Below are 15,034 nucleotides of genomic sequence, written 5' to 3' on the forward strand. Positions count from 1 at the left end.
AAGCCCGAATCCGGCCCGTACCCGCGATCATTTAACCCGACCCGAACCCGAGGTCCATTCTGTTTCTCACAGCAAATACGCGCGAGAGCGGTAGCACATGCGCAAAACAGTTTTGTGATATAAATGATATGATAAAATAAAACAAATAATTTAAAAAAATTATATTTATATATATATATATATCATTATCATTATATTTGAGAGAGAGCCTGTGTGTCTGACTGTGTGCATCTGCGCACGTATACTTTCTCTCGCGTGCCGGTCACCACAACACAGCAAGCAGGCAAAGCACACGGCACGCAAACTATATATAGCCTATTTAGTTTTTCTTAGTTAAACCCGAACCCGACCCGAACCCGAGGCTGTTCATTAAACATTAACCCGAACCCGACCCGAAACCCGCACATTTTTCGGGACCCGTCGGGCTCGGGTAGCAGACCTCTAGCACAGTCTCACTAATCAAGGGCTTCATTAGTTGCACCAGGTGTGCTTGAGCTAGAACCACTCCTATTCTTCAATCTATTTGCCACATGCACTGTTTTAAGGTTTTCATGTTGGATTTTTGCCAATGATTGAATGTATATTAGTAGATTATGATTAAAAACTTCACAAATAAAAAATTGACATTCAATTTTAGTAGATTAATTCCCTTTGAAATGTGATGTCCTATCGGGAGCGTGTTGTGTGATGTCATGATGCTGCCGGACTAAAAAAAGCCACTTTATATTTAAATATTGCATTATTGCAGTGATTAATGTTGTATGTTTGGCAACAGTTATTCTAACCCTAACTTTTCATCTGTTAACCCTTGTGTTATGTTGCGGGTCAATTTGACCCGTTTCGATTTTCAAGTTGTTGGAAATACTGGTTAACCTTTGTTTTTTTTCTTGATATTTTGTGACTTTTTCTCATTTATCATGATGAACATGCATGCAAAGTTTCAACATGCTGATGTGTTTTGACATATACAAACAAAATTACTGTTACGTTCGTGATGTTCGCGGGTCAATTTGACCCTCATAGACAGCCATTCAGAAGCAACTGTACAGACACAAAATAAAAACATTTATTTTCTGTATGTCAGGGCACTTCAACTCCAGTTCTAACGTGCAAGTGTATCTAAAAGTGCTCTAACCCTAACCAAACACACTTGAAAAAGCTAAAATTACAGTGTTCAGAATTATTTGCAAATTACAGATGAAAATCTTTGTCAGACACAGATAGTAAAATAAGCTCTCATTTCAATATTCAAAATATCTAAAATACCTAGCTTTTAACCAAAACTTTTATGTAGGATTTTCAAAGGCAGATTCACAGAGCCAATAAATAAATAAAAACACATTTATTTGATGTATGATTTTGTTATGTTTGGTTTCTCACTTCCCAGTGAGTGAATAATGAAACTAGGACAATAGGTCTTAGGAAACTAGGGAAAGTTAACTTAGGAAAATGAAAAATTTTCATTATACAGCAATTTTTTTTTTGTTCAGTTACGATGTTCAAAGCATAAAATGTAAAAGAAAAGAAAAAAAAGGAAAAAATATATATATGCAAAAAAAATCAGTATAGTGTTTATTTTCCAATTTTCTCAAAACAAAACTGTTTTAAAAAATGTTTTAAAAACATTTTCATAAATCATATTTTCAGATATAATGTTTTTGTAATGTTTGACAAATGTTGATATTAAAAGTTTACAGTTTGTATCTAAATCTTTGTTGTTTTTCATAGTGTGATTTTTGAGGAATTGTATTGAATCCAATCTGGGTCAATTTGACCCGGTCAATAAGGGGTGTACACAGAAATCGAACAGAACACAAGGGTTAAACAACCCTGTCGGAAGTCGTATCCCATGGCCATATTCCAGGATAACGATGCCAAGTTTGGGCTCAGATTGTGAAAGAGTGTGTCAGGGAGCACGAGGAATCATTACACCACAGAGTCCTGACCAGAACTAAATTACAAGTCTTGGGATGCGACAAGCAAGACTTTACAGAGCGCTTGAACTCTCCCATCGTCAACATATTTATACAGCGCTTTTACAACACAGAGTGTTTCAGAGCAGCTTTACAGAGATAAAAATAATAATGCAACAAAGTTTGTTTCTAGAAGAAAATAGCGTCACAGTCCAGCTTAAGCAAGTTCAGTGATGGCTCATTTTTGTTGTTAACTTAGTTCATTTATATATATAGCCGCTCTGTAGAAAACCGTGATGTCATCGTCCAGCTCAGTTCAGCTCTCATATAATGGTGTCAATGCAGGAGATCAATAACATTGTTGAATATTAAATGTCCCCAAGCAAGCCAAAAGCGACATTTCTTGTTGGAAATAAATGCTGTGATGTTGCATAAGGTTCTCAAAGCAATGCCACGACGAATGCACATTGAAATAAAATGATGAAATAGTCCGATGAAATAATAGAGTGAGTTTTTTTGGTCAGGCAGTGTAATATACTGTAATATACTGTAATATACTGTAATACACTGTATTATACTGTAATATACTGTAATACACTGTAATATACTGTAATATACTGTAATACACTGTAATATACGGTAATACACTGTAATATACTGTAATACACTGTAATATACGGTAATACACTGTAATATACTGTAATACACTGTAATATACTGTAATACACTGTAATATACTGTAATACACTGTAATATACTGTAATATACTGCAATACACTGTAATATACTGTAATACACTGTAATATACTGTAATACACTGTAATATACTGTAATACACTGTAATATACTGTAATATACGGTAATACACTGTAATACACTGTAATATACTGTAATACACTGTAATATACTGTAATACACTGTAATATACTGTAATGTACTGTAATATACTGTAATATACGGTAATACACTGTAATATACTGTAATACACTGTAATATACTGTAATATACGGTAATACACTGTAATATACTGTAATGTACTGTAATATACTGTAATATACGGTAATACACTGTAATATACTGTAATACACTGTAATATACTGTAATATACGGTAATACACTGTAATATACTGTAATATACTGTACATGTGCAGAACAGAGTTGGACAAAACTTGAATGTACAAACTTTTGGCAGTTCTGCAAGTCTCAGCACAGGCCAAGAACATCAGCGGAGAAGCAATAAATAAACTCTAATGACATTAGGAGGCATTGTTTTCATGATTTAATTTAAAGTATGTCAAATTGGATTAAAATAATTCTTCAAAATGGGGAAAACTGAACAAATATGACCAGATAATGACCGTTCGGGAAGTGCTTTAAATGGTAACGTTCCAGAGAAAACAGAAACATGCAATACAAATGTTATTTATAAAAGTTGATATAACAATGCAGTATAAAACAGTTTACATACAGACACAAATAATTATAAGAACATAAAAGAATACCACAGATATTGCACCAAATGCACAAGTGGCATTTTCCTGCTTTTTTCACATCCAGCTGATGTTAAAGGAACAGTTCACAGCTGTACGCTTCACACACACACATCCGTCACACACCACACACTGAACATGATGCAAAATTGGCTCTGTTCCTCAATAATACAAAACTATCAGATGATTTCAGAAGACCTGGGATGTGGCGCATGAATACTTTTATGCTTTTTGACGCTTGACAGCCTCTGTCTGCAAAAGAGCAGCGTGAACATTGTGCTAAACGTCTCCTTTTGTGCTCCACCGATGAAAGAAAGGCATACAGGCTTGGAATAACATGAGGGTTGAGAAGTGATGATGATTTTATCTCTCTCTCTCTCTCACACACATACACACACACACAATAATACAAATACATGAATAAATTCATATGAAATCCTTAGTATACTGTTGTAAAATAAGCTACATCACAAGAGTTTTTGGTTTTGTTGGGCTCATTTTCACTTATGAACTCAAATATGAAAACTTCAGGCCAACTGCTAAAGTTATGAATTTACTATATACTGAATCTACAGCATAATGCATATACTGTACATATAATAGCCACACACAATTTTTTTAAGGTAACGTAGTTACATTGTACTTGCTCAAATAAGTACTGAGAATATTAATTAACCATGTACTTACTATAGAGTTACGGTTATGGTTTGGTAATTATGCATAATTTACTGTTATTGAAATAGTAAGTACATGCAGTAACGTGTAACTACGTCACCTCAAAATAAAGAGTAAAAAAACTGATTTGAAGTTGCTTAATTACTAATGCTAATAACCACATTTTCATGACAAAGTTACAAAGTTTTATGAACAAACCATTTGATCATGAGAAGAAAAAAAACACCCATATGAATCTCATGAAAACATCTTGGCTCATATTACACCCCATAATCAAAAGAGGAAGAAAAAAAAACATTTTGCATAAAGAAAATGAAGGATTATTAATTAATTATTTAATACAGCCATAATATTTATATTTAAATTCACAATTTTCAATTTAGCAATGCAACAAATACTACTATGATCCCAAAACCAAAAACAAAACAAATCGTAATTTCAGTAATAAGAATGAGATTGCAATGCAAAAAAGGCTTATACTTAATTTTATTAATTAATTATTTATTACAGCCATAATATTTATATTTAAATTCACAATTTTCAATTTAGCAATGCAACAAATACTACTATGATCCCAAAAAAAATAAAAAAATAAAATTCAGTAATAAGAATGAGATTGCAATGCAAAAAGTCTTATAATTAATTTTATTAATTACTTATTTATTACAGCCATAATATTTATATTTAAATTCACAATTTTCAATTTAGCAATGCAACAAATACTACTATGATCCAAAAAAAATACAAAATTAAATCTAATTTTCAGTAATAAGAATGAGATTGCAATGCAATGCAAAAAAAAAAAAGTCATAATTAATTTCGGCCTTGTATTGATTCGGGGGTTAAATATGCAAATAATAATTTCATGAGATTCATGCAGCCACTGTTTCTAGTTTTGGTCAAGCAAATATTTAACAAATCTACATCCATAGAGACTCTTAGAGACTCGAGGTAGCCATTTTCCAATCTGTCCCATGCATGTGAGAGTACAGTACGAACTCTAAAAATACAAATGCTTCGTTTTATCATCGCTGTTTTGATTAGTTTGACTGTTTCATCATATCACATCATGAGTGTTATGGGATGTGAGGCGGTCCGTCTGACGTTTGTTTGTTGGTCTCTGTGAGCCACATTTAGCCGGACTGATGCGTCATGTGCTGTTTGTCTGAGACGTCTCATGTGGCCTCCGTCAGAGAGGCACCGGCGCAAGAATGCCACGAATTTCCTGTTAGTTCCTGGGGGTTATGCGTTGTTTTTCCTGTCTCTGGGAGCCAAGCGTTTTCTTTTTTTATTCTTCGTCCCCGCTGACTTCCCGTAGCCGGCTGAGCGAATGGAGTGTGTGTGAGGAACAGGGAACTCAAGCGTCTCTGGCTTTCTCTGGCTTGCAGAGGGACAGAGTTATGGTTATGTTATGACGTTATGCCATGCTGCTGGTGGGTGTGCTCTGGGTGCTGCCGATGCTGGCGTTGGCACTGCTGTCCTCGGACGGAGACGGGTGGGTGGGCACGGGCTGGCGTTTGGTCAAACCACATGGGCATCCGGATAGAGAAAGCACTGGACAAAACAGGGAATATTCTTCAGTTAGTGCGGGGCGGTGTACCAGTTCACAGACGCACCGCTAGCAATTTTGGGCCCTATGAAAGAATACAGGTGAAACTCGAAAAATTAGAATATCGTGCAACATGTATTTCAGCAATTCAAATTAAAAGGTGGAACTAATATATTTAGTATATATAAAGTGAAACTCGAAAAATTCGAATATCGTGCAAAAGTTCAGTAATTCAACTTAAAAGGTGATATAGACTCATTACATGCAAAGTGAGATATTTCAAGCCTTTATTTGTTATAATTGTGATGATTATGGCTTACAGCTTATGAAAACCCCAAATTCAAAATTAGAATATTGTGCAAAGGTTTTCATAAGCTGTAAGCCATAATCATCACAATTATAACAAATAAAGGCTTGAAATATCTCACTTTGCATGTAATGAGTCTATATAATATATCAGTTTCAGCTTTTAAGTTGAATTACTGAACTTTTGCACGATATTCAAATTTTTTAAGTTTCACCTGTATATATGCATGATTACACTTTTCAAAGGGCCGACATTTCTGTATTTAAAATCCTTTTTTTTTTATTGATTTCATGTAATATTCTAATTTTCTGAGATTTTGAATTTGGGGTTTTCATAAGCTGTAAGCCATCAAAATTATAACTTTTGCACGATATTCTCATGTTTCGAGTTTCGCCTCTATGAGGTTGGGCCCCATCGCACCCATTCCATTAATACAATCGATCTCTGGGCGCCCTTAAATTCGTCCTAATTTATCAGTTTAAACAATGTAATAATTTAATCCAGAAACAATGAGCTCATTGAAGTAATGAATACTTGTTTGTTAAAGGGATAGTTCACTTCAAAATGAAAATTCGGTCATCATATACTCACCCTCAAGTCGTTTCGGTAACACTTTACTTGAAGGGGTGTGCATAAGACTGACATGACACTTTCATAATCATGACATGACATGAATATGAAGGAGGTTTATGCATGTTTATGACAACTGTCATTAAGTGTCATTCGCTCAATTATGACATTTTTAATGCAAATATGACATTGTTTGAGATGTCTTTGTCATGACAACTTGACATAAACCAATACATCATAAATTGTCATAAATATGTCATAAACATGACATAGCATATTAATGATCAAACTTAAGAAAGCACTTAGCTTAATGGTTTAACATTACATTAAACTGTCATGTGGTTGGTTTTGACATTGGCTGTCATGAGGCATTATAACTGTGTCATGAATATTTTTCTTGACCTCAACTACAGTGGCACAAATTGAATTTGTCATTAAAATGTTATAACGGCCTCATGACAGCCAATGTCAAAACCAACCACATGACAGTTTAATGTAATGTTAACCCATAAAGCTAAGTGGTTTATTAAGTTTGACAATTAATCTGCTATGTCATGTTTATGACATATTTATGACAGGTTGTGTTGTCTTAGTAATGTCAAGTTGTCATGAAAAGACTCTGACAGGTTATGATATATAGGTTTATGTCAAGTTGTCATAACAAAGACATCTCAAACAATGTCATATTTGCATTAAAAATGTCATATTGAGCGAATGACACTTAATGACAGTTGTCATAAACATGCATAAACCCTCCTTCATATTCATGTGTCATGTCATGATTATGAAGGTGTCATGTCAGTCTTATGCACACCCCTTCAAGCTTAGTGTTACCATTGTTTCAAACCTGTATGAATTTCTTTCTTTCAGCAGAAGAAAGAAATTCACACAGGTTTGAAACGACTTGAGGGTGCGTATATGACGACCGAATTTTCATTTTGAAGTGAACTATCCCTTTAACAAATGATTAAGACATTTATAAAACTGCGTGTGCATTCAGAGCTTGCGTCATCTGAGGTCTTCGCAGGAGTTGGCGCCGTCTCTTATATATTGAGCGCGATCCACGAAAACAAACGAGGACAGATTTCCACAGCAACTATCGTGTGAAGCGATCGCACCTTCGAAAGGAAATGCGACAGGAAAAGAGCAGAGGAAGTGTGCAGAAGAACAGATTGAGGTTTACCTGAGAGTTCGGCCGCTGCTGATCTCATTCCCAGAGCCACAGGATGCCCTGAAACACATGCACACGTTACATCACGAGTCCACAGAACCCGCTTATATTCAGGACTTTTACACAAGTCCAGGGGTCTCATTTATAAACGTGGCGTACGCATGTTTACAACCCCGGTTTGCCACTTCCCAAGCAAAGGTCGTGATCTATTAAAAACAAACGTGACGGAGAATGCGCACCTGTAAGCGTACGAACATTTCGGCGCAGTTTGGCGACACCGACTGACGACACTTTAAATCCTCATTATGAGTCCTAATCATAAATACAGTGCATGTTCACAATAACAATAAAATAATGATTTCAACTATGTTTTACATCTGATATACACATTTAGATTAAATATGCCACTCTCATTAATAGAGTTAAGCACTTAAATTACATGAAATCATTACTGAGAAGTTACAATATTTTTTATATTCTAATAAATTGAAATATTTGTAGTGGACGCGCTGCTTTTGAAAACTTCCTGTGGCTTTAATGTTTGCTTATTAGCGCATGATAATAGGATGATTGACAGGGCAGTTTACGGTGACAGGATGATTGACAGGGCAGTTTACAGAGACAGGATGATTGACAGGGCAGTTTACAGAGACAGGATGATTGACAGGGCAGTTTACGGTGACAGGATGATTGACAGGGCAGTTTACAGAGACAGGATGATTGACAGGGCAGTTTACGGTGACAGGATGATTGACAGGGCAGTTTACAGAGACAGGATGATTGACAGGGCAGTTTACAGAGACAGGATGATTGACAGGGCAGTTTACGGGGACAGGATGATTGACAGGGCAGTTTACAGAGACAGGATGATTGACAGGGCAGTTTACGGTGACAGGATGATTGACAGGGCAGTTTACGGTGACAGGGTGATTGGCAGGGCAGTTTACGGAGACAGGATGATTGACAGGGCAGTTTACGGTGACAGGATGATTGACAGGGCAGTTTACGGTGACAGGATGATTGACAGGGCAGTTTACGGTGACAGGGTGATTGGCAGGGCAGTTTACGGAGACAGGATGATTGACAGGGCAGTTTACGGTGATAGGATGATTGACAGGGCAGTCTACGGTGACAGGGTGATTGGCAGGGCAGTTTACGGAGACAGGATGATTGACAGGGCAGTTTACGGTGATAGGATGATTGACAGGGCAGTTTACAGTGACAGAATGATTGACAGGGCAGTTTACGGTGATAGGATGATTGACAGGGCAGTTTACGGGGACAGGATGATTGACAGGGCAGTTTACGGTGACAGGATGATTGACAGGGCAGTTTACGGTGACAGGGTGATTGGCAGGGCAGTTTACGGAGACAGGATGATTGACAGGGCAGTTTACAGTGACAGATACACGCGACAGAGCGTCCGTTAAAGATGACGAAGTAGTGTGTCCCAAAGCTTGCCTACTCTTTTGCTACACACTCAAAAGTATGTACTTTTTCTTCACAAAAAGAGTCCATACTTTTAGGGCGTAGTATAAGTAGGCGCAGCCTCTGAATATATTTTTTTGGCGTCCGCCATTTTTGGCTTTCGGGCGCACTTAGCTACACTTTTAGTAAGGATCCTACGCACAGTTTTATAAATGAGACCCTAAATCATCAGTCTGGAGATACTGCGGCCTTACTTAACTGCTTCATCTTATTTCTAGTGGCAAATCACCGCGAGGCTTGTTAGAGCGGCTCTCTCCACCTCTTCCCTCATAAGCTAAAGGAGCAGAGAAAACTCTACCAAATACATCTTCTCACGCTTGAGTATTCATTTAAGTCACTCATAACTCGTTCCCCACGACTGTTACTCACCTGTGCGAATCTTAATGAACCATAAAGCACCGGTGAGGAGAACCCCGATCAGGAATCCTCCGAACGCGATTCCCAGAACAGCCGAGAGACCGAACTCAAAACACGGATCTGAAACAAAGCAAGCAAGCGTTCAGTTTCCCTCATTCAGTGGAAGACAACTGCATTTTTTAAGTCTTTGTAAACCCATTAACTTCCCCATGGATTAGTTGAAAATGATAACTAATCGTCCAGGATTTGAACTCGAGCTTCTCGCACAAACAAGGCAAGAATCAAAGTTACTTTGTAAGTTACAAGTGAAACTGTAGTTTGTGAAGCTACACATACAGGTGAAACTCGAACAATTAGAATATCGTGCAAAAGTTCGTTTATTTCAGTAATTCAACTTAAAAGGTGAAACTACTATATTATATAGACTCATTACATGCAAAGTGAGATATTTCAAGCCTTTATTTGTTATAATTGTGATGATTATGGCTTACAGCTTATGAAAACCTTTTCACAATATTCTAATTTTGAATTTGGGGTTTTCATAAGCTAACAATAATCATCAAAATTATAACAAATAAAGGCTTGAAATATCTCACTTTGCATGTAATGAGTCTATATAATATATTAGTTTCACCTTTTAAGTTGATTTACTGAAATAAACGAACTTTTGCACGATATTCTAATTGTTTGAGTTTCACCTGTAATGAAGTGTTCACTTCAACTACAGTGAAAATACTACACTAAACGCTAAACTAAAGTTATTGGAAAGAGTCAAGATTAGTCATTTCATTGATATAGTGCTTTCAGACATTTACAGATCAGGACTGAGTTAAAGAGACTGGTATACAGTATATCTCAGGGTTGAGATTATAATAATATGTTCATCTTCATACACTTTATTATCATTTTAATAAATGACATTCTTTTCAAACCTGATCAGAATATTTGTAGTGGATCAGACCTGTTACTGATCATTTATTCATAAATCAAACCCAGACTTAACAAAATTAAAGCTTTCTTATTATTATTAAGCTCAACAATAGGGCTGCGCAATATATCGAAATTATCGAAATATATCGCAAATATATATATATCTGGGGTCATGAACAAAAGAGAGAGAGAGAAAATCACTCGCTGCTGTTTGCTGAATAACTTTTGTAGCTTTAATAAGAATCAGGATATATTTAATCCATAGTGAAAACTAAGTGTTTTATTTTTACATTTGATTATTCAGTTTCTGTTGTTAAATAACCCTAATGTAGGATAACCTGAACCCCAATGATGTTAAATAACATATCATATGCTTCAGTAAAACACTGATGTTCACTTTCAGAAGCTGTAGAGAGGTTTTCTTGAATGTGAAGCACGTATGTAGGTTACATAATTTAAAATATATTTAAGTTTATTTGACACATTATAGTTTCGCATATCGAATATCATATCGTTAACGCATATCGCATTTTTCTTCAATATCGTGCAGCCCTACTCAACAATAAAATACCCCTTCCAAGGGAGACGCTGTGACACCAGTACATCATCATAAATCATAAATCCTAATGATCATTGAAGCGCTCATGTCTCAGACGTCAGACGAAAGCGTTTCCTTCACTCCGAGGGGATTATTGCCTTGTTTGTTCAGCTGGGAAGCTGATGTAGTGTTGCGTCACTACTCTAGGAAAAAACAGCTTCACTGTCAGAAAAACATGCAATAAACTTGTAGGGTTTGAATAGTTCGCACTGGGAACAGGAGCATTGTTAACCAGCAGGTCTGAGGCCAACCAGTTAAACCAGTGTGTGACCACAGTTATTACTAGGAGTGTTACGATGCCCTTATGTCATGGTCAGATACATATCACGATTCTGAACTCACGATATGATATTATTGCGATACTCAAGACATATGATAAAAGGTTACTGTTGATTAAAATGCTAAATTTAGTATTACATTGTGTGTGAATAGGCTTTGGACTTGGAGCTGAAACCCAAAGCACAGGACAATAGAGACGCCAGAATAACAATATTCATGATTCTGAAGCTGAAAATACAGGATTATTTTAGACGAATATGTTTGCACTTTTTCACTGACTAGATGTATTTAAAATAATGTCGGCCACTTTTTACTGGTAACATCTGGCATTATCAGGACCCACAAATATCCCCCATTGCATTATTATACATTATATTCAACGTTATATAGTAGTTAAATGTTGTACTGACACTGAATTTTTTCTCACACAGTAATTTGTTTATTTTGGGTGAACATATTGTCACTATCTACGATGCATATTGTTGCATTTTTGTATTGCGATATATTGTTACACCCCTATTTATTACATAAACAAACTGCTTCCGTAAACAAATGTAAAATCCTGCAAACATTGTTCGCTGATCAATGTTTATATGTGGATAAGCCTAAATTTAATCTGCTCATCATTTAACCCTCTGGGGTCCTTCATTTCAGAGTCACACTCAGGACCTTCGGGTCCAAATGGGCCGGAAGGGTGGGATTAATATTTATTTTAAAAAATCTTCTTTTCTTTTTTGTTTACTTTTCTTTTATAATATTTTTTCTTTTCTTTTTTGGTGTTTTGAGATAATTTCAAAAACAAAAATGATTTATAATTAATATTAATGCAATTATTATGACCCATTTTTTCCCCATTGAATATAATAGATTTTATTTTTTATTTTATTTTTTAAAGCTGTATTTCATTTTAGAGTCAAGCCTAGGCCTCATGAAAGCAATTTTTGAAATGAGATGGATGCCATCTGGTGGACAAACTGAGCGTTTTAAAAATTCAAAACCCATGTAATCTGAATTTATTAGTGTGTATGTGTATAAAAGTGTGTTTGTGTGTGTGTGTGTGTGGATGTGTCTGTTTTGCACTCTTGATGTTTTATAGATTCACCCCTTCACTGTTGTGTACTTTTTTTCTGGATCGTGGCTGATTTGTAGATTGTACGCACAAAAAAACTCTGTATTTTCACATTTTTGCCAATTTCCCATTCATTTCCTATGCGGGTCCATTTGGACCCGAAGGTCCTGAGTGTGACTATTTTTTTTACAACCACTTAGACTATTCAAATCCTGTCCCCATTTTTTTGGGGTGTTCATATACCAAGTACCAACAAAGTTACCAAATTTCAGGACCATTCCGATAAAGCTATGATTTAAAAAAATATATATATATATTTAAATGCTTCGGGTCCATTTGGGCCGAAGGACCCCAGAGGGTTAAAGCAATCGTGTCTCTTCTTGGATTTAACTGCTCGATTCATGAACGTTTTGAAGCGCCAGAGTTTCAATGGAGGGACAGAAATCTCTCAAATTGCATTAAAATTAAAATCTTCAAATTTGGGTGCCGAAGATGCATGAAAGTCTTATGGGTTTGGAACGACATGAGGTTACCTGAGTAAATGATGACATTTTCATCTTTGGGTGAACTAACACTAAACAAATCGGCGTGCATGCTTTGGCTCAGTGCTTGTCATATATCACAAATAAATCATATTTAGTTTGTAAAATGCAGGCTGACAGCGTCGGCCTTAAACATCTGGGGGCCCGTTTCAATAACTAATATGGGGCCCTACCCACATAAAACATAAACATAATAGAGCAGAAAAAGCACGGATTCCTGTTGGTTTGCATCAATGGTATATTATTTTATTACGTGCACTTTCAGCTTCATGAACAGGCAGCTCAACATAGAAATAATCCAACCTTATTTGATAAAAACTATATACAATTATACAGCGTTTTACGTTGGAATAAGCCTCGCCCTTTCACGCAGGGCAACTTCACTGCCTCATTGATTTTGCGCAATATATTTTCAGCTGTCTGGGCTGACTTAAAAAAAACAGCTCAAACATTCCCTCAACTTGAATTATTTAACAAAAGCAAAGAAGAAAAAGTGTCTGACTAACACTGAACCGAACGTATCATAAATAACGATGGGCTCCGCGTTATTTCAGCATGGTGGACAGCCTGGCAAAGATATAAACACACAAACTACCGATATTACACTTCAGATCGCTTAAGCCGTTCGCGGGGGTGGTAAACGTCGCCATGGTAACCGCGACTTCAACCAATCAGAGACGTCTGAATAGAATTGTGGGTAGTGTAGTATTTCTCCAGAAGATTTCAAATAACAAGGTTGATTTCGTAGCTTGTGGCTTTTATAGGAGCAGAAACTTTCGCTTCAGAACCTCGTAGCTCGTGGTCAATCTACATTGGTTTAGACATTATGGCTGACAATCAATATCCTAGGGAAAATGAACGGGATGTTGCTGGTCTGTTGGGGCCCCCCTTGGAGGGCAGGGCCTGTTTCAATTGAAACGAGTGAAACATAGGTAAGGCCGCGTCTGCACGCTGATGTCTATGTACGCGCCAATTAAAACCCTTCTAATTTGCCACCATGTTTTATTCACATCAGAAATACGCCGTGTCGGTCTCTAAATAGTTTACTTTTTATTTTTCTCCCAGTTCACCGGCTACTTACGTTCATGTCTTTCGGGAGAAGTGGATGAATTTGCGTGTTGTAAATCCGACAACTCTGATTCTCTGCCCTGAAGAGAAAACTATTACATGACGGTGCCGATGACCCGTTATCATCTAACATGATCATTATAAAAGTGTTTAAAAGACTGAATACAATCACTAACACACATTTGAAAACCAGAATATCAGATCGTCTATTTCACAATAAGACGACAATTGTTCAAGTTCTCATAGCTACTGTAAATGGACTTTGAATATTGAAGACAATGGACAAAATTAAGACTCTTGATGAATACAAAACCAAGAAAGTTTATATCTTAAAGCTTAAGGGAGCAAGTTCCAATTTTTGTTATGCAGTTTAAAGTTAAACAAATATATATTTTTAAATGTCTCACTTAATTCTATTCAATATTACTGTGCAATTCAGAGTAAAATGTTACGTAATGTTGGGGCCCCAGAATGGTAAACCAGCTCCTGATGGCGAAGGGCCCTTAAAGAGACTTTAAACCTTGACTAACTCTGCAAAAGTTGCATGTTAGTACCGTATTATGAGCCCTTAAAGTATGAACCTTTCAGGGGAAAATAAGGTACAAAGTTTCCCCAGTTGGACCCTTAAAGGGGAAATGAAGCAGTCAATCAAGTTTACATGATTTACAAGATGGATTTCCACTATAATCAACAATTATATAAGAAACATGACAAATGTAAACATAACAAAGAAAAAACGTTATCTTTCGCGGCTAGGGTGCAGTATTCTAACCTGTGACGTCACGGGGTTGGTTGGCTTTAGTTTAAAGGCAGTGAATATCCACCACGGTGTTTTGACCACGAACAACTAACGTTAGGTACAGTCATTATTAGCTAACAGCTGTAAGCATGAACTAGCTAACGCTAAAGTGTTTAGCTAAAGACGAAAAAGACGACGTCTAACGTTGACTGCTTCATTTCCCCTTTAAAGGTTCCCTGCTCAGTGTTGTTGCTGGAAAACCTACACGTTTAAAACCAGACTACCGTCA

The 15,034-nt window shown here is 36.4% G+C and overlaps 1 protein-coding gene across 1 annotated transcript in view; it reads right to left on the reverse strand.

The window, feature by feature from the left end:
• Positions 1 to 5,481: 5,481 nt before the first annotated feature.
• The window catches only part of eng (endoglin), a 67,559-nt gene continuing 58,006 nt past the window's right edge, over positions 5,482 to 15,034 (reverse strand). Inside the window, exons 12-14 of the mRNA XM_056256747.1 lie at positions 9,533 to 9,640; positions 7,688 to 7,735; positions 5,482 to 5,632 (exon numbers count right to left, since the gene is read on the reverse strand). Coding sequence (XP_056112722.1) covers positions 5,496 to 5,632; positions 7,688 to 7,735; positions 9,533 to 9,640 — 293 coding nt within the window. The 3' untranslated portion in view covers positions 5,482 to 5,495. The remainder of the gene's footprint in view (positions 5,633 to 7,687; positions 7,736 to 9,532; positions 9,641 to 15,034) is intronic.

The sequence above is a fragment of the Rhinichthys klamathensis genome, unplaced genomic scaffold, assembly GCF_029890125.1.
Source record: "Rhinichthys klamathensis goyatoka isolate OS25496 unplaced genomic scaffold, OSU_Roscu_1.1 h1tg000132l_1, whole genome shotgun sequence".
NCBI classification, from domain to species: domain Eukaryota; kingdom Metazoa; phylum Chordata; class Actinopteri; order Cypriniformes; family Leuciscidae; genus Rhinichthys; species Rhinichthys klamathensis.